The 19774-nt window shown below is 36.7% G+C and overlaps 4 protein-coding genes and 1 non-coding gene across 5 annotated transcripts in view; 2 read left to right on the top strand and 3 right to left on the bottom strand.

Moving 5' to 3' along the window:
* The window catches only part of LOC104780951 (kinesin-like protein KIN-7G), a 7153-nt gene extending 1357 nt beyond the window's left edge, over positions 1-5796 (bottom strand). The window contains exons 1-15 of the mRNA XM_010505498.2: positions 5412-5796; positions 4989-5129; positions 4360-4592; positions 4098-4187; positions 3921-4021; positions 3706-3819; positions 3549-3630; positions 3396-3463; positions 3240-3305; positions 3042-3166; positions 2424-2760; positions 2114-2242; positions 873-2024; positions 440-765; positions 2-334 (exon numbers count right to left, since the gene is read on the bottom strand). Of these exons, the coding sequence (XP_010503800.1) occupies positions 7-334; positions 440-765; positions 873-2024; positions 2114-2242; positions 2424-2760; positions 3042-3166; positions 3240-3305; positions 3396-3463; positions 3549-3630; positions 3706-3819; positions 3921-4021; positions 4098-4187; positions 4360-4564 (3123 nt within the window). The 5' untranslated portion in view covers positions 4565-4592; positions 4989-5129; positions 5412-5796 and the 3' untranslated portion in view covers positions 2-6. The remainder of the gene's footprint in view (position 1; positions 335-439; positions 766-872; positions 2025-2113; positions 2243-2423; positions 2761-3041; positions 3167-3239; positions 3306-3395; positions 3464-3548; positions 3631-3705; positions 3820-3920; positions 4022-4097; positions 4188-4359; positions 4593-4988; positions 5130-5411) is intronic.
* Positions 7422-9329, bottom strand: LOC104780950 (protein CHAPERONE-LIKE PROTEIN OF POR1, chloroplastic). Its single transcript, XM_010505497.2, has 5 exons — positions 9219-9329; positions 8761-8954; positions 8581-8672; positions 7860-8310; positions 7422-7771 (listed from the first exon to the last, which is right to left on the bottom strand). The coding sequence occupies exons 2-5, from the start codon at positions 8907-8909 to the stop codon at positions 7621-7623; spliced, it is 843 nt and encodes a 280-aa protein (XP_010503799.1). The 5' UTR covers positions 8910-8954; positions 9219-9329; the 3' UTR covers positions 7422-7620.
* On the top strand, positions 9409-9481 carry TRNAE-CUC. The gene has a single exon. It is a non-coding gene; the product is annotated as a tRNA-Glu (tRNA).
* LOC104780949 (UPF0183 protein At3g51130) lies at positions 9574-13661 on the bottom strand. Its single transcript, XM_010505496.2, has 15 exons — positions 13458-13661; positions 13042-13124; positions 12861-12935; positions 12560-12627; positions 12378-12483; positions 12231-12291; positions 11968-12134; positions 11796-11858; positions 11683-11730; positions 11420-11533; positions 11258-11348; positions 11080-11153; positions 10100-10204; positions 9932-9993; positions 9574-9777 (listed from the first exon to the last, which is right to left on the bottom strand). The coding sequence occupies exons 1-14, from the start codon at positions 13585-13587 to the stop codon at positions 9946-9948; spliced, it is 1233 nt and encodes a 410-aa protein (XP_010503798.1). The 5' UTR covers positions 13588-13661; the 3' UTR covers positions 9574-9777; positions 9932-9945.
* Positions 16622-19774, top strand: part of LOC104780948 (zinc finger CCCH domain-containing protein 44-like) — a 6721-nt gene continuing 3568 nt past the window's right edge. The window contains exons 1-6 of the mRNA XM_010505495.2: positions 16622-17196; positions 17518-17597; positions 17749-17936; positions 18492-19335; positions 19441-19568; positions 19708-19767. Of these exons, the coding sequence (XP_010503797.1) occupies positions 16805-17196; positions 17518-17597; positions 17749-17936; positions 18492-19335; positions 19441-19568; positions 19708-19767 (1692 nt within the window). The 5' untranslated portion in view covers positions 16622-16804. The remainder of the gene's footprint in view (positions 17197-17517; positions 17598-17748; positions 17937-18491; positions 19336-19440; positions 19569-19707; positions 19768-19774) is intronic.

The following is a 19774-nucleotide window of genomic DNA, read 5'->3' as shown; positions in this document are numbered from 1 at the left end:
TTTTAATTACAAATTAGAGAGCGACAAAACACTGCGTTTCCAAAGGCTAGATTTCTTAGGACGGGGTCTAAGTGAGAAGTTGAGGCCAAACATTTCCTTGGACGCCAAATCCATGTCCACGAACCCCATGAGCTTTCCCACAACGGAGGCACTCTCTCGGACATGATCCATGTCTTTGCTCTCTGACCAGAGACGATGTGCCAGTTGGAGCCGCCTGTGCTTTGTGTTCAGCCCAATGCCCCATCTCAAGAACACGTTCTCTCTCTCTTCTTTCGTCAGTTTCTTCTGCATCAGCTGACTCAGCTTGTACCTCTCCCTGTTCAACGCCCTCAGGCTATTTTGTTTCACGGCCCAAACAGTTAAAAAAAAGTAGAATACATTCTTGATCTAAACAGTCAAATAAAGGTAATGTGCTTTTGGGTGAATATACTGTATATACCTGGACATTGATGTTAGGGTGCGTCCATTTTCAATGGCTTTGCTATTGTGGGTAAAGGTTTCTCTGATGTACTTGAGCCTGCGGAGTTCAACCTCCATGTACAAGCAATCTTTCTGATCTCCTCTGAAGAGAAGGAAGAAGTAACTTCTGTGTGACAAGGAAACGTTGCAAGCATGCCATAGCTCTATTATCTCCATCTCGAGTCTCTTGAACTCCAACGGCCAGTCCAATGGCATGGTTAAATAGTCTTGTATGGGGTCAACCGCAGCGTCCTTGAAACTCTTTGACGATCTTAAAGCCAAGAACTTTTGCTCTATCTCCTCCATCTGCCACATGATAGAGGTGGTCCTCAAAATAAAGACAATATTTAAAGGTCGTATCAAGTACAGGTAAACGAAAGCAAGCTCTGCTTGACCAAGTTAGTAAAACTAACCGATAGATGAATGATTCGCTTGTCCCTCTGAGGAATAATCTCTTCACCTTCGCCTTGGCTGAGTAAAGTTTTACCACTTGTCTGGCGTGCATACACATGAGATTTAGAGGGAGAAACCTGTGATCCATTCGGTGATGACTTTCTCTTATTAACACCATCTAAAGAAGCTGGCATTCTTTGTGTGGGGCTGAACTCTTTCTCGAACCAAGTTGCTGGCATGCTCATCCGGCTAATATGTTTTGGCAATGGCGGCCTCTTGTTGTTGTACGATTTCAGGTTGCTCTCAGCTCTTTCATTCTGATACCAGCCTGGTGGTCTGTTAGCATCTATCTCAGACACAGAAAAGAACGAGCTCGATACAAAGCTTGCTCCGCAGCTTCGGCTTCTAGTAAGCCCCATGCCTCCTGCCGTTTGTGAATCTCTCTCAAGATTCCTAGCTAGAGGCTTTTCAGGAGACGGAGTGACAAAATCTTGATCTGTAGGGTCTCTTCTGAGGTTAGAAGACTGATGAGGAAATGATTCGTCAGTAAGTGACAAAACACAGTGTGGAGAGACTCTGATGGGTTCACTTTTTTCCGCTGATTGGATAGAGACACTACTGATTTCCTTTACTCTTTCATCATCTTCTTCTTCTTCAGTTTCTGTTGGTGATCTTAAGTTCTTTGACTCTGGTACACATATCGGAAGTGCACTCACAGCCTTGCATCGGTCTGGAAGCATGTTTGGCTCTGGATACATGGTGATACAGGGACTCTCTGTTTCTATGGCTCGAAGTTCCGTGCACGGATATTCAGAATCTACCTCACTTGGTTCGTCCATTTCATGAAATCGTTCTTCCTGAACACGAGACTGATCTGCAGATTCCCTCTTGCGACTGTGCGGTTCGTTTTTATTTTCTGCCCCACGAATATTAAGTCGAACTTTAGTGAATTTCCCAGGAGTTACAAATGGAAGGTGTTGGGCTGGATTACTTGCACCAGAATTTAACTTTAAGTCTGAAAGCTGGAAAACATTCTCGTCAGAACCATGCTCGGTTGATTGTGGGGACATCATAATGGATGCTCGCGCTGATAGAGGGCTTTCTGGTGTTATATTTAGAGACTCCCATGAACTACGCACCCGCAGCTTGGGGTACTGACGTCCCATAACCACCTGGAGGAATACAAAAACAAGATTATAAATTGGGCTTTTGATAGGTTTATCATGCTTTTGGTAAAACTAAAAAAATACAATTAACGTACATTTGTCTGTTCTGAGTCTGTTGATAATATCTCTTTTTGTGGTGCTTCTCCAATAATCTGTTGAAGATCCTCAATCCGAGAATACGCCCGCTCTAATTCTTGTGCTAGTCGGAATACCTCTTTATGTAGCTGTAAGTAATGAAAAGAACATAAAGTCTCTATAGTGAATATCTTATCAGATCACCAGTATGAATGAGCTACTAGTAATACAAAAGTTGGTTGTCACAAAAAGATAATTGGGGAAGTGAACTCTCATACAGCAGCTGATTTATAGATATGTTGGCAGGTTGAGTGAAGTAAATCGCATTACCTTTTCGATTTGGAGGTCTTTCTCCTTCAGCAATGCAGTTGTGTCAGACACAACAAGAGCTTGACGAGGGCTGCTCAACTCACTCTCCAATTTAGCCAGCTCTCTCTGTAAATGTTTAACCAGAGCTTTATCAGACATGACAACATTGACTTGTGCATTTGTTGTCACCTCCTTGGCACAGCTTGCGAACAACAATGTATTTCTTGATTGCTCAACATGTATTCTTGCAGGACTCAGTGTGCAGATTATGGAAGTTCTGGCGTTTCCTCCCAAGGAAGTCTGAAGTATGCGTGTCAGCTTTGAATCTCTGAATGGAATGTGCCCATTTTTTCCTTTACTGCAGTAAGCTAGCCACATAATTTAGTAACGTAAAAAGAGCCCACTTAGTTTTAAAAGCATACGTTAGATGTTAATAATAGCAATCTGCTAATAAGTAATAACTTGGTAAAGTGGTGCTACTGGGCCAAAGCCCTATATTTCAGCTTGGGAACTCAACTCTCAAAGACAATGAAAAGGTGCTCAACCATTTTCAAATACAGGGAAAGAATAAAGAGCAGATGAAGGTGGCACACAAGTCAAAGAATTTTCATTGAAGCTAAAGGTACTACACAAGCTAACCTTAGCTTTCGAATGACAGTTCCTAGTGTTAGTAAACTTCGGTTTATATGACCACCTTCTTTCAACCTTGTGCCAGCAGATAATGATTGAGATGCACGTTCACTTCCAGCAAGATCAATGAAATTCTGCAGGATAATTAGTTTATCTATGAATCTTTTGGTTTAGGATAATACAAGATGGAAGATTCAAAGTACATACCACTGTTGCTGTGAGTGTACTAAATTTATCATTCGCCAAATATTCACGTGCTGTGCTTTCAACAGTCTGTAAAAGATATTATCAAAAGTAAGTTCCCAAAGGCAGCCTGAAGACTGCAGTGTTGCATCGTTAATCTAAAACAGCAAAATGCCTTACCAATCTCAGAATCTGATGAGAGCGGGAACTATCTTCATTTAAAGCTGTCTCTCCAATTTGTCGTTGAGCTGCAATAATTAGATGATACTTAGTCAAACTTGCGACCAAAGCATCAAAGGAATTAATTTAGATACACATTTGGAAAATCAATACCAATACAGATTGATAAAAGCTCCTTAAAATGATTCCAGTCCCGCACAGTTTCCTCCGTGAGCTTCTCAACAACGGTCCCTTTCTGTCCCAAAGTAAATGACCAGTAAAGTAAGATTATGCATAACCAATTCCATAAGATGCCAACGCCAACATTTACCTCAGGATCATCTAGAAGTCTGAGTGGACTAATATCTGTACTCAAGAGGTCTCTTACAGACTCATTATAGATCTCCATGGCTGAGAACTTCAGAATAAATGCTCTTTCCTTGTGCTGCAGAAAACACATAAAAATTGAAAAGGGTGACAGTTACTGAATGAAATGGAAATAATGAGGTAAGATAACTATAAAGACTATGATATTGTTAACTTTACCTTCTCAATGTAATCATATATATCGGCCAAGGCGTAATCAGTAATTCCACTCATAGTGTATGTCTTTCCACTGCTTGTTTGCCCATATGCGAAGACACTAGCTGTGACCATTTGTATTAAACATGAGTCAAAGTGGATAAAGACTATAAAAATAAAGCAGTACGAGACATTCCTAACCATGAACCCCATTAACAACAGAAAGAGCCACTTCCTTCGCCCCTTGATCATACACCTCCCTGGTACAACACTNAAGAATTTTCATTGAAGCTAAAGGTACTACACAAGCTAACCTTAGCTTTCGAATGACAGTTCCTAGTGTTAGTAAACTTCGGTTTATATGACCACCTTCTTTCAACCTTGTGCCAGCAGATAATGATTGAGATGCACGTTCACTTCCAGCAAGANGAATCAAGAAGCTGAAAAAATGAGAAAGCCTTACCAAATGTATACGCAGTGGGGTACATAGAACGCTCGGATATAGAAAGATGGCTCCTGTATAGAACCGTTTCATCATTGATGCATTCCCAGTCTGCCACATCATTCCTAACCCTTTCTTTCACACTTAATGGCCTCAGACGAACAGAAACAAAAATCTTCTCTTCCCTACCACTTGGTCCTTTCATCTGATCTTCTCCTATACCCATCTTCACCTGTCACCTCCCTTCCCGCATCCTACCCCAAAAGAAACCAGGACAAGAACAAACAACAACAATGTCATACATATACAGAGAGCGAACAGGAATTAAGAGGACAAACTCAATCACTGAAATATCATGAGTCTAGTTTAGTCAACTTGTATATTTTCATGTCTCTGACTCTATCTACGTGTTTTTATATCCAAAACATATCAACAAAGACGGACACCAAAATCAACAACAACAACGTGGTTCGTTTTCAACATTGTCTGAGACATAAACAAACGAACTTTCATAATAAGATTGTGCAGAGGATTTGGTGTTTTCTACAATGGTCCCCATCCTAAACAGTCTGTCAAAAAGAGTTTCAAGCCTACGCTTATATTTTTTTTCCAGACAATCACACAAAGACCAAACTAAAGAAATCAGTTACCTCCAGAGATTATTATAAACTAAAGATATTATAATAATCACAGCCGTTTCTGCAGAATATGTTCAATGTGGTGCCAAGACTCTTTAGTAAAGTCCATGTGCAGTGAGATGAAAACAAAGCTTCTGACTAACTTACACCTGCCTACATGAAAACAACAAAGAACAAACACAAATTTAGCCGTAAGATCCAAGAAAGTAATTATAATAATAAACAATACGAGGCAACAGCACTAATCATCAGATTTTTCTTAATTCTATTCAATAGTGTGACATTGCGTCGTCGGAACCGAAGTTTCCCTAACACCACCGGCTCACACGACTCACAGTAACAACTTCAAAATCAACGAATCTCGCAAAAATTCATAACCAAAACTACGAATCGAGGAGAAATTAAAAGAGGAATCAACAACGAGGATTTTCTCACCTACGAATCGGCGTAGGATGTAGGGGAAATTAGAAGCAAACGCGAGGAGATGAAGAACAATGGCGGAAGCGAAGGTGAACGAGACGGTGATTACGACGGAGGAAACAGCAGCATTAAGGAAACGATGCGATTCGGAGAAAGCAGAGATTATCTCAGGCGACCTGTTTCGCTTACCCTACAGCGATCAAAACAAATAATTCAGGTGTTCCAAAAACAAAATTCGGAATGGTTGTGCAGAGCTGTTTAAATCGTTAATGGCTATTTTTTCTTTTTTTTCTTTTTGGGTTTTGTTCATTCGTCATTGGTGAAAGTTAAGGAATTAGCTAAAGAAAGCATAATGTAGAGAGCAGCAGGCTAATGATTTTTTGGTAGACTCCTTCCTGTCGTTGTTGTTTGCTGGTTAATTAGACAATTTATTTTATTTTTGAACAAAAATTTAGACAATTTATCTAAGATCTTTTAATAAATATTGTCACAAATATGTGTCTCAATTTTATTATCCACAGACTTTTTTTTAATAAAGAATAAGAATAGTATTTAGGCAATTTCTTTCTTGTTCTAAAATAATAATAATGCGCATTTATAAACATTGATTTTTTTTTAAAAGGATCCGGGGAGATAAAACTATAATTATCTAATTCTCATTCCGTTTAAGTGATGTTTTAAGTTTTAACAAAAAAAAAACTTTTGTTTTATTTTAAATGATGTTTTCATTTAGAAGGCTCCGGGGAGATAAAACTATAATTATCTAATTCTCATTCCGTTTAAGTGATGTTTTAAGTTTTAACAAAAAAAAAAAAACTTTTGTTTTATTTTAAATGATGTTTTCAATTTTTTATACAAAAATTAAATATCGTTGACCAGTCATATTTTATATCATATTTTTTTTATTTGTTGAATTTATTTTCTCAAATGGTGATTTGATGTAAAAAGTAAATTAAATGAATACTGTATATTTATATGTAAAACACCTTAAACATCAACTACAATAAAAGGAAATAGTAATAATATGTAAGACCAGCATCATCAGTCTAAAGTTGTTGATTATTTACATCATTAACATCACCTATTGATGAAGACACATTTTTATTTTTTTATCTTTATAGCACATCACATCATAGCCACTAAAGATTTTATATGATTTCCCAAGCAACAGTTTGTATAATAATATCATCATTTATTTACTTTGTTTGAGTTTTTAAGCTATTGAAAACGAATTTTGAGTTCACTATTGATGAGTTTACATAAATAAATAAAAATATAAAAGCAGAGCACATGAAGGCATGTGCGTTTGCTTTTTCTTACTAACATCTAAAGTACATATAAAAAGTGGTTTGATAAAAAAAAAAATATCGTCTATAGACCAGTCCTCGTTAAACCAATAATCCAATGTAGCCAAAGTAGATAATATTAGCGTATATATATATTTGAAACGACTAACCTTTGCGATGGCCAAACTTTATAAGTTTTTTAAAACGTTCAATAAATTGGAAGGTACACTGCACAAAAAGATTATACACATGTAGATAATAAAACAAGTATTTAATCGTGACGCTGACAAATGTTTTCATCTAAAATGTGTTTTTAATTTTTTTGGGGAGATATACATAAATTAGAGACAGAAATACTAAATAAGAGGGTCATGCACATAATGAAGCCATGGACCAAACCAAACCCATGCAGCCATAGTTATTATGAGACAGCACATGTTTGAGGCGATGTTTCCTATTTTTCATTTAACAAAGAGAGAGTCTATTACTAGTAGTACTACAAATCATACTAATTTCCGGAATCAACGAAAAGTAACGTCATGATTAATACAGTAATAACTTTTTTGTTCTCTGTCAATAACTAAAGTTCTTTTTTTTATGTTAGTCACTTTTCATAAAGTGAAACATTATTTTCTCATCTCATCTCATCTCATCTCATCTCAATCTCATTGCAGGAAGATCTCAAATATGGAACGAGGCTAAAATAAGACAAACAATTACCCCTATCGAGACTGAGACATGAATAAATTAGTCGGCAAGCGCAAGTCACAAAGTTGGCGAAATAACAACTCCAAGACCAAAAAATAGTCATATCACTTTCTATGTCACAAGAAGATGATGCATTTTTCTCTTTTTGTGTCTGTTTTGATTTAATCCGAGATAACAATTTGAGATTTTTGCGACCCAAAAAAGGGAAAAAGAACAGAGCTAGAACAACGCTACCGGAGGTAACTCGAAGCCACCCAAAGCAAAACGTAGCTTAGGAGCGAAGACATGACCTCGAAACCTCTTGGTCCTTTGATGAACGGTGGGATCACAGATACCATCAAGAATGTCCCAACCAGCCAGGAGAAGATGAAAGCTCCAGCCCTGTTTCACAACATCAATCTGATCAGGTGCGAATTTAAATCAAGAAGGTAGCAGCAAATGTTTTTATGATTTAGATCAGCTTATTTACCCGTAAAGGAAAGTCCAGAGCTTCTTCTTCAGCCTTTCGTGGATGAAGTAAAAGGTAGCTATTAGTGATAACGCAACCTGAAAGGTCGGTCCTTCTTCAGTAGGGAACAAAACAGTTAGAACGCCAAGAACTGCAAACGTGACTGCTGTTTTGACAAGGATTGCAGTGGCAGGAGTTTGGAATCTTTCGAAAACAAAGTTGACCACTTTGGACTGCCTCACTTGGCGGACCTTTTTCGATATGTCAATCTTCGGGTTTTTACGCTCATGAAACTTCTGCATGATAATCTTGTCGTGAGCTGATTCGATTGCATCAACACTGGGTTTGTGCCCTGCATATTGCTGAATGAGAAAGTTCCTCGCCCCTTGTATCTCATCCTCCGAGGCCATCCGGCTTATCCCAAGCCGTTTATAAGGGTCTTTGACATTGATCCGAGGGAAGACAGCTGAACCTATGAAATTAGCTGGGAACATTAATCATACTGGCTTGAATCATTGCTGTCAAGTTCAAGTTTTTAACTACGAATTACGCATTCCATTACTAGCTAGGTATTGCTTCGTCTATAGACGGCTAGATCAATTCAAAAGAACCAAACTATCACTACTAAGTTACACAAAAAGCACGGTTTACAAGCTTAACCCAAGATTATCGCGTAATGAGTATGTGGCCATAACTAGAAAGCTTAAATTAGCATTATGCAGAGCTCAGAATAATGTATTACCAGTTGAATCATCTGCCATATCACCAAAGGAAGCACTCATAGCACGGACGATCATAGCATTGCTTCGTTGTGTAGGAAGAGCCAAACAAGAACTGTGCAAAAGAGCATTTCAGATAGATAACCATGAAGAAAGAACTAGCATATGCTTATTCGAACAAAAAAAAGGAAAAAAAAAACTACCTTTTAAGATTACGCCAAGCTGAGTTTCGATTATCAAGTTTACTTAGAACAGTAAAAGCTTGAGAGCTTCTCTGAGTTGTGCCAAAACGATCTGAACGCCATCGAAGGTGAAATCTGGGCGGAGTAACAGTTAACCCGGAAGCATTCATCTCTAACTATACCGAAGCTTTCCCTCACACCACCAACCTCAATCCCTAAAATCAATTAAAAATCAGGCATAAACCCTAAACCAATCGCCAATACTACTACTATGCATTCCAAATCCAATTAGCGCAGCTAAAGACGAATAACTAATATCCAACGAAAGAGAAATCGGAACTATTTGAGAATTCAAGTACTCGCAACCCCATGGATTGAACCAAAAGCCAATTCTCAATTAAAAAGCAGCTTAGGAGTTCTACATAAGTCGAAACGAAACGGAAGGAGAAGAGAATCAAAAGAAAGAAAGAAAAGAGTACCAGAGGAGAAGAGACGTATCGCTGATGAATACAATCCACAATTCCACTTCCCCTTTCTTTCCTGGAACCATTCACAAAACCTTTGTCACGACTCACGCAACGGATAGAAGAGTCCAAGAGATATCGCAGAAGAAGACACCTTGGCTACGCCAGTAAGTTATATTAAAGTTAAGTCAATACTAGTCAACAGTCCGTCGTAGTCTAGCTGGTTAGGATACTCGGCTCTCACCCGAGAGACCCGGGTTCGAGTCCCGGCGACGGAGTCCTTTTTTTGGCTTTTGTTTATTTTTCAATGTCATTTTTTGAATCTTTAATTTATCAAGACCACAAACTACTCAACTGATGAGGCTACATATATCTAATAAATGGATATAGTCATAGTCTGAATAAATGAATAAAACCAGAGTAACTGTTATTATAACCGTGATAGTAACTAGCCAAACGTACTACTGCACAACATTTTGTTTCAGACATTTGTAGTTTTTTTGGTATCATCCATAAGCTTCGTAGCTTCTTGTGACGTTAGATTTACAGAGTCTGATGGAAGATCTTGAGCCCCCTACAAAGACATTGATTGATATTCCACATGTGAGAAGCTTTGTTCATTCAGTAGCATATAACTAACACAAGACAAATTAATTTGAGCAAATTTTGTCTACAATATCATAACTTTGCAATATTAATATGTATGGGCAAACTCGAGATCGACATACCTCACCAGTATACATCATGACTGGAACAAAGTTATAGTGGCTATATGACCATTCTTCATCACCTGCAAATATTTTAACCCAACATAAACTGTCACTTTAACAATTTGCAAATATACAACAAGGATCATAATTTACTGATATAAGGTTGGTTACTAATAAATGCCTCACCTCAAAAGCAACATTCTGATAGCCATACACATAAGTCGATCCAAAAGGGTTGCTTGTTGACCCCTGCGTCTGGATAGCTGCTGGGCCACATTCCCCAAGTATTTCCTAAAGGTGAAAGCCAGGTTTCATGAGAGAAATGTTTTCCTCAATTTGTTATGATTCTCACTTTTACTGATGATTCAGTTCAGTCATGTATTATGCTGAAAGTAATAATCCATTAGATCACTTCCTCAATGCTTCCCCACAAGGTTCTTTCCATTATGCAATAGGATCCCGCAATGGTGGGATTGGTTAAGATATTTTACACCAATAAAAACTTTTAGGGACAATTGGTCAAGGCCTAACATAGACTAGCTTTATCATTCAATTTCTGTTATGTTTATATCACTTTGGTCTGAAGTTAATTTACCTTAACCTGATCCCAATTAGTGCTTGGAGTGATCTTGTTTCCACCTCTGTTTGCTTCTGCCGCATCCTCCCCAACTGCAAAGCAACAAGAGAGCGTAGTTTTGTTGGAAAAGTAAGACAGCATATATCTGAGTAAAGCATAATTGACTGACATGAGCTGCTTCATTTGCATTACGTACCAGAAATCACAAAATTGCACTTTATGTATGAGTTGAAATCAGCATGACCGGGATAGTTGGTGTGAAGAACAAACTTTTTAACTTTGTGAGTCTGCAGAAAAGGTAGAGTCGTGAATAACGAAAACATATGAAGGGAACATATAACTTTGATGAGTTTCCTNGTTCAGTTCAGTCATGAATTATGCTCAAAGTAATAATCCATTTGATCATTTCCTCAATGCTTCCTCACAAGGTTCTTTCCATTATGCAATAGGATCCCGCAATGGTGGGATTGGTTAAGATATTTTACACCAATAAAAACGTTTAGGGACAATTGGTCAAGGCCTAACATAGACTAGCTTTATCATTCAATTTCTGTTATGTTTATATCACTTTGGTCTGAAGTTAATTTACCTTAACCTGATCCCAATTAGTGCTTGGAGTGATCTTGTTTCCACCTCTGTTTGCTTCTGCCGCATCCTCCCCAACTGCAAAGCAACAAGAGAGCGTAGTTTTGTTGGAAAAGTAAGACAGCATATATCTGAGTAAAGCATAATTGACTGACATGAGCTGCTTCATTTGCATTACGTACCAGAAATCACAAAATTGCACTTTATGTATGAGTTGAAATCAGCATGACCGGGATAGTTGGTGTGAAGAACAAACTTTTTAACTTTGTGAGTCTGCAGAAAAGGTAGAGCCATGAATAACGAAAACATATGAAGGGAACATATAACTTTGATGAGTTTCCTACCTCTCCGTCAAAGAGGATGTCCAAACCACGAGTAAAATAGTTGTAAAAGTAATCCCCACATATAGTTGTTTTTGGTCGTGGATCTGACGCGGAATGAATAACCATTTGATCTACCTGGAAAACAAAGGACATTCAGAATAAGAAATCTAAATGTCCAATTGGGCACTGAACTGACAGCTAATGCAGGCACCATTGTAAGAGAAGCTAATGTAAGCATCTGTTCACCATCTACAAACAAGTTTAGAGAGTCGGATATAGATCACCTGCTTTGGGTGGATCCCACATGGTCGACCTAGTTCAGTCCATACATCCTGCTCAGAGCATAAAATAATAAGTTCTAAAGAAGAAGCTCAATATGATAAGGTACAAATTTTACCTGTGGTGATGCACCAAAAGGCATATGCTGGCCTCCAACAGTAAAGTATAGTTCCTTGCCAAGCTGCATAAATATTTAATTGAGTCATGCGAAGACGGCTACTGCTAATTATGTTAGACTAAGAGCTATTAAACACACAAAGGGAAAGTAACTATCTGAATATAAGCCAAACCTTGACATGGACCTCTTCCATATACAAGCTGCCAGATGGCAAAGGAGGGACAGATGCTCTATCCATCAGCTTTCCGACACCAACTTTTTTGTCACTTGAGTTGTCATATATAGAGACCCGGCATGTTACTGGTGTGGTGCCATCTGGAAACTCTAATGGTAGTGCCGCTATGTATAGGAGAAAATAAAGTGTAGGAAGTTAGGTACCTAACAAAGTAATCAACATAACATAATTTATCTAGGCAAGTAACTATGTGAGCATACCTTCTCCATCATGGCAGCAGTCCGTGTATTGGTTAGGAATTGGAAACTCGAAGGATAGCCCCTGCCATAGTAAAAATGTTAAACATTGATAGCATGATTCAAACATTTACGGGAAAACAGTGTGATCATATTTTATTTCTTGCTAACCGGGTAGAACAGAGAATATATCCCTCTTTCTTTATCATAAATCCCAGGAAAGGTTGGTCCAAAAAGTGCATAAACAGCCACAAAAGTGGCCAGTGTTGATGGACCCCTGAAGTACAAGCAAACAGACAGTGGTTACAACAGTAAATTACACCAAACCCAGAAATTAATATTCCTTGACTCACCCAATCATAGAAGTGGCGTAGCGCATCTGAAGCCGCTTAACATCAAATATCTCAACAAGGCGTAACCTCTGCAAACAAATTGGAAGAATAATAAACTAGAGTGTCTCTTTAACAGACAGCAAAAGACAAAGCTAAGTTTGTTCCAACTTCCAATTAAAAATATACTCAATTGTAGGTAAAAAAACATGAAGATATTGTTCTGATGTTCTCTACTCTTTAATAGTTGTATCCACGAGCTTATAAAGCGGTGAAGTTGGTTAAATCATACACATGCAATCTCCGATCACGGAAAGAATTGTACCTGAGACCAGGGATCAAATCGAAGATGAAACCCATGATCTGGGAAGCTAATAACAACATCCATTTTCAAAGGATCCTGCATGAGGCAACAAAATCATAGAAACCCCAACACAGATATAAGTTTAGATATGTTGAAAGAATTGGCGAATATAAGCAATGAATTAGTATTAATTAGTACAAACCTCATCGTAGTATTTAACATGAACAACGTCATATATATTAGGCTGCTGCTCTATCTGAGCAAAAGCTTCACAAATCGGCATTCCTGAAGACAAAACTTATGATCGTCGGTCAAACTGATCGGAAGACGAAACAGTATGCTAAAGAACTAACCCAAGCTAACACAACGTTTGCTAGATACTAAAGATGATCCAACAGTTATCAAACAACGCAGCAATTTATCGAATATTCAAACCAAAGAACTTCATCGCGATGTAATCAAACAATTCCCAAAACAACACGCAATCTCCGATCGCAAAATCGATTTTGCTATCTTCCAACTCCAATAGACACAGCGTAGATGATAAACTCTGTTTCGAATCATAGAAACTAAAGGAAAAGTAGCAGAGATTACAAATTTGGAGAGAATTGCAATTACCGATATGGAAAGGTCCGATGCCGACGCCGGGACGGAGATCGAACACGGTGGCGCCCATGGCGGTTCCTTCGCATCGTCGTCTAGGTCTTTGCATCACTAGTTTATCGCCGATCTTTGAGTAATCCTTCATTTGTTGGATTCGGTTTCTTGAAGAGAATGAGAATAATTTTTTTTTTTTTTTTTGGATTTCTGAAGTTCTGAATTAAGTCGGGTCCACTTTAGTTCGTCTCGCACATTTCCTTTTAAAAACTTTTGCTTCACGGGTTTCCGGGTCGGGTTTGGGCTGTTGTTGACCCGTCCGTGTATCAATCAAAATATACACATAGTACAGTCAAATCTCTATAAATTAATAAAGTCGAAATTTTATTAATTTATAGAGATTTTAATTTATTGATAAATAAATAATTATTATGTTATAAATAAATTAATAAAATATTAATTTATGAAAAGATTTTTAATTTTTATAATTTTGAAAACTTTATATTACAAAATAAGATATTTTGTTATCATTCATATTTTTAAAGATTTTCTTAATTTATAAACTTGGTTATCGTAATTGCTAAGTTTAGAGTTTAGGTAAAAATGATAAATGTTAGAAATTTAGAGTTTAGGTAAAAATGATAAATGTTAGAAATTTAGAGTTTAGAAGAAATTGCTACTAATATCATTCATGGTAATAATGAAGTCGAAGAAGATATTGCTGTAATTTTATAAGCAATTACAAGTAAAAAAACAATTATCGCATTTAGAACTCTCCACAATTTTTGAATGCGGTTTGAAAAGAAAACAATGAAAAAAATGAGAGATGAGCTCCAATAAGAATGCAAACAACAATAGAGTCATATTTTACTAGATTTTCTTAGATATATATATATATATATATTGATATTATTTGATTATTAATCTATAATATTGATTGGACCATATTTTTACATAGGATTTCCAAAAAAAATATTATCTTATTAATTTATCGAAATGTGTCATTTTTTACACCGGTCTAATTCAGGACCGAAATAATTTATTAATTTATAGCGAGTATTAATTTATAGAGGTTCTAATGTACTACTTTCTCACCAATTATCACTACACACACCTAATAAACTTATGAGAAAATTAAATTTTCTAATGACCATTCAATCTAACAGTAATCATGGTTGGTTGTACATAAATTTTGTTCAATTATTTATAAAAAATATGATCTACCATGACACATCGTTTCAATGTTTTTGTTATCTCTCACTGATTCAATATGTTATAACCATACTAAAACAGTGTATACATACTTCTTTCATTTTTTTTGTTTGAATCTTTGAATATATAAGTAATAGAAATTTATTCAATTTCATAATGAATTTTCACGTAGTCGAAAAAATGTTAGTAATTACATCATTTACCAAAAAAATTTAGAGCCTGAAATCGAGATATGACCTCGTTCTGTGGACACTACACACCTATAATAAACTTATGAGAACATTAATTTTGCTAGTGATCATTCAATCTAACATAATCATGGCTGGTTGTACATAAATTTTGTTCAATTTATTTATGAAAAATTTGATCTACCATGACACATCGTTTCAATGTTTTTGTTATCTCTCATTGATTCAATTTGTTATAAGCATAATAAAACAGTGTATACATACTTCTTTCATTTTTTGTTTGAATCTTTGAATATATAAGTAATAGAAATTTATTCAATTTCGTAATGAATTTTCACGTAGTCGGAAAAACGTTAGTAGTTACATTACTTACCAAAAAATGTTAGAGCCTGAAATCGAGATATGACTTTGATCTGTGGACACTTAATGCTGCATAATTTGGCTGCATATTTTAGTAGTTACATCACTAACCAAATTTTGAAAAACGTAGAGGAAAGCATGGACCATATATATGGAATATGGTCATGGTGTATTATGCATAATGCAGTTTTTTTTTTCCTTCCTGCCAAAAGACATATAATACCGTTTTCTACCAAATATATGTCTTTTTTCTTTTCTTTTTAACATACTCAAGATCACACCGATAATTTGATTATGTAACATTTCGTAATGTCTATATAACATTTTGCTATTAGAAATTACAAAAAGGATATATATTTTAAAAGAAAATATCAAAGTTCGAAACTTTATAACAAAAGGCAAGTCGAACATGCACGTGAACAATGCCCAACAAAGGTAAAAAGCCTACCTGGCTACAATAAGATGTGAGTGTGGTGAATGAAGTTATTTAAACATGGATGACCAAATCATGAAATATCCTATGGGATTTACACTCCTTTGGGCTACATTTTATGTTTTCCATAAATACATGTTTTTGGGATACTTGCTTTTCACCCTTGGGATTCTATTTTGTGTGAAAAAATGAATACACAGAAAGTACTTTGAACTGGTGACCCCCCAAAAAAAGGGTACTTTGAACATTTTGAGTAGACACAATCTATATCATTATCATGGATGCTTGATACCTTGGTTGAATTCATACTAGATACCCAAATTGTAGACGGTTATTTGCTAATTAACATTTTTGGTTCGAAGTAATTTTACTTAGTTTGGTGAAATGTTAACAAATTACATTGTTCTCGCATCAAAGTTTTTCTTAAGAACAGACGAGAATATACACAATATACTTTACCAAATTTAGCGCTACAACTTTATGTAGGTACGGTTTACGTAAATGTTGATAATTTTAGGTTAATGTATATGATACCATTGTATTTTGCATAATATCATGCTTTTTTCAAATACATACAATAAAATGATGGTCCATATATATTTGCCAACTTGGACACTATAAATTGTTGTCTACCAATGTGAAAATAAAATAAATTAGCTGTATACCTCTGTCAAAATAAAATAAAATAAAATAGTTGTCTACCTAATTAGCTGTAAAATCTTAACTCAATGTTATTTGGTATTTAAAGGCTTAAATTAGGAAATCCAACAATGGATTTTATAAATTTAATTGAAATATAGAAAAAAAAATCTATCAATTTTGGTATTTAGGAATTGTAGTTTTTTGGAATCAGTATTGTTGATTTTTTCTAAAAGCAGAAAGAAGTGACAAAAAAATTTTAGCTATAAAAAATGGTCATAACACACAGTAAGAAGAACTAAGAAGTAGAAAAGAAAAAAAAAAATAAAAAGATAAAGAAAGCAAAAACAAAAGTCTATTTCATTTTTTTTCTTTCTCCCCCACTAGTCTTCGTCTCTAAACACCATTACCCATACTCCTCCATCATCGTCATCATCATCATCGCCAAAATCCCCAAAGAACCTCAGATTAGGGTTTCTATTTCAATAGTTGATCTGCAAGTACTGCTCATATTTTTTTCGAATTCGTGACTAATCATGAAGAATCAGCAGAAGCAACTCCAGCGGGGCGTGCCGGAGTTGGCTTCTTTGGCTGGTCGAGAAGAGAGTTCCGTCAGGGGGATCGATCTTATGAGAGTTGATCAATGTGATGAGATCGGTGCTGCTAACCAAGTTTCTACTCTCTCTGTATCCGCCTCGACGGTTTCTGGGACGGTTGCTGTTCCTGTGTCCATTGAGCAAGAGGTTAAAGTTATTGATGAAGCTGCCCCTGTGAAACGAAAACGGGGGCGTCCTCCGAGGTCTCAGGCTAATACGCCGTTGCATAATCGGCCACCGCCGCCGCCGCCGCCGTTGCGGAAGGACGACAAGGAAGAGGATGTTTGCTTTATTTGCTTCGACGGTGGAGACCTCGTTCTCTGTGATCGCCGGTAAGTGATTATCAGTTTACGCTGATAATTCTGTTAGATAGTATGCTTCATAGGAAGATTCGGGGTATGTTTGAGTAAGTTACCATTAAGAAGAACTCAATTTAGTTAAGTTTTATTGGACATTTTATGGTATATTAACGATTCTCAATAACTATGTTCTTTATCTTATCATTGAGATTCCATTTATTATGTGTTGGTTAATGCCATAGGTTAGAGATACTCAATTGCTAGCAAGAGGGTACTATTAACTATTTATGGAGGTTTTAGTAACGGGATTTGAGTTATTTACAAGTTTGTGATGGCTTTGTTTTGTGCATTCAGGAATTGTCCCAAGGCATACCATCCAGCTTGTATTAAGAGAGATGAGGCATTCTTTCGAACAACGGCGAAATGGAATTGTGGTATGTCGTATAGTCTATGATGTTACTATGTTGTCTTTGATGTCAGCAAGCAATCTAGAGACTGATTGTTCTGAGATGTAGTTGTTTCGAATACCTTACATGATGACGTGAACTTCCTTCGGAGTCTGATGTTTCGCTCAATTCATTTCAGGTTGGCACATATGTGGTACATGCCAGAAGGCTTCCAGTTACATGTGTTATACGTGCACTTTTTCTGTTTGTAAGCGGTGCATTAAAGATGCCGACTATGTGATTGTGAGAGGTAACATGGGTCTTTGTGGCACATGTATTAAGCCTGTCATGCTGATTGAGAATATTGCTCAAGGAGATAATGAAGCGGTAAGACAATCCTCCACAAATCTATAGTTTCCATTCAATACTTTATAGCAGCATAATTTGGTCTGGCGCCAGTTAAACATTTGTCAACCTGCCACAATTACCTTAAGAAGAAACGAGGAATATGGTTTGTTGATTTAAGTCTTGTTTGGGCTTTACATTTCTTTGGTTGTTCTTTATTAAGATACTAAGAGTTTCCATATATACTAACCCGATTAAAATCCCTCGTTGTTTGTCATGCACATGACACTTACGTTTCGACACAATAGGTAATATGATAGCAATTAATCACAAGAATACTCATGGAGATTTATAGATTTGGGGTTGATTGATTTCTTATTTTACGAGATATCTAATGGATTGATGGGAGTTTTTCCAAAGTTGTTAGTCATGGGCTTCCTAGCTTTTAATTAACTCTTACAAGGGCAGTAGGGTATGTTGGGATAATCGGGTGTATTTCATTAATACTCTTAAGAAAGTTGAGTGTTTATCTTTTATATTATCCTCTTTACTCTATCATAATGTATGCAGCTTAAATTTGTTTCCGTTGTTTCTTAGGTTAAGGTGGATTTTGATGACAAGCTCAGTTGGGAGTATCTATTCAAGATATATTGGCTTTGCCTGAAGGAAGATCTGTCTCTAACTGTCGATGAGCTTACTAGAGCAAATAATCCTTGGAAGGAGGTTTCGAACACTGCTCCTAAAGTAGAGTCACGCAATGATCCGACCAATAACAGGGTTTTAGATGTAGCAGTGAACGGAACGAAAAGAAGAAGGACCAGTGATTCCCCCACCTTACCCAGCAAGGTGGATGGAAAAAAGCCAAACAATATCCTAAAGAAGGCTCCTGGAGATACGTGCTGGGCAACAAGAGAACTCCTCGAGTTTGTGTCGTTCATGAAAAATGGCGATACATCTGTTCTTTCACAGTTCGATGTACAGGGTCTTGTGCTTGACTATATTAAGCAAAAAGATCTTAGAGATCCTCTTCAGAAGTCCCAAGTCGTTTGTGACCCGATGCTTGGGAAGTTGTTTGGAAAACCGCGAGTGGGTCACTTTGAAATGCTCAAGCTTCTCGAGTCTCACGTCCTTATTCAAGAGAAACAGAAAGATGATAAAACCACGAATGGTGAAAGTACTCATACTGTACCTAGCCAAATAGAGGATAGAAGACGGAAGATGCGTAGGAAAACTGATGGCAGAGTACAAAATGAAAATCTGGATGCACATGCAGCCATTGATGTTCACAATATCAACCTGATATATTTAAGACGTAAATATTTGGAGTCTCTGCTTGATGATATCAACAAGGTTCACGAAAAGGTGGTAGGCACAATTTTGAGAATTAAGGTATCTGGCAGCGATCAGAAGCTGGATATTCACAGGCTCGTTCAAGTTGTAGGTACTTGATTAATGGTCATATTAATGCTTTCTTAAGGAGAATGGGTATTAGTGACCCAAATGTTTTAATAGTAAGATCTCATCTGATTTTGTGTTTATCCAACAGGTACAAGCAAGGCAACAGCATCCTACCAACTTGGCCCAAAGACTACAGATGTTATGCTAGAAATACTGAACTTAGACAAGAGAGAAGTCATCTCGATTGATCAATTATCAGACCAGAATGTCACAGAGGTGAATATGGTCCTCTCTAAAATATCGGTTTCTCTATCTTTCTCTGCTTGTGAAAAAAGAGTAAAACCCATCTTATTTGGTAGCTCTAGTAATTACGGTTAAATTTTATCGTTAATGTACGTATAACCATGGTTTTCAGGATGAGTGCAAACGGTTGCGGCAGAGCATAAAAAATGGCCTCAATAAACGTCTGACTGTGGTAGGAA

This window comes from Camelina sativa, chromosome 4 (assembly GCF_000633955.1).
Source record: "Camelina sativa cultivar DH55 chromosome 4, Cs, whole genome shotgun sequence".
Lineage (NCBI taxonomy): Eukaryota > Viridiplantae > Streptophyta > Magnoliopsida > Brassicales > Brassicaceae > Camelina > Camelina sativa.
Note: the sequence above shows the minus strand (reverse complement) of the source record. Positions and strands in the feature narration are given on the sequence as shown.

Bases quoted from the DNA above. Each gene is read 5' to 3' on its own strand.
- LOC104780950 (XM_010505497.2), bottom strand. From the start codon at position 8,909: ATGAATGCTTCCGGGTTAACTGTTACTCCGCCCAGATTTCACCTTCGA. The intron at 8,311-8,580 runs GTAATACATTAT...CTAATTTCATAG, and splicing joins TATGGCAGATGATTCAACTG to GTTCAGCTGTCTTCCCTCGG. The intron at 7,772-7,859 runs GTAAATAAGCTG...GTTGTGAAACAG, and splicing joins CTCTGGACTTTCCTTTACGG to GGCTGGAGCTTTCATCTTCT.
- LOC104780949 (XM_010505496.2), bottom strand. From the start codon at position 13,587: ATGAAGGATTACTCAAAGATCGGCGATAAACTAGTGATGCAAAGACCT. The intron at 11,534-11,682 runs GTGATCTATATC...TTTGTTTTCCAG, and splicing joins GTGGGATCCACCCAAAGCAG to GTAGATCAAATGGTTATTCA. The intron at 10,205-11,079 runs GTAAATTAACTT...TTTCACCTTTAG, and splicing joins CTAATTGGGATCAGGTTAAG to GAAATACTTGGGGAATGTGG.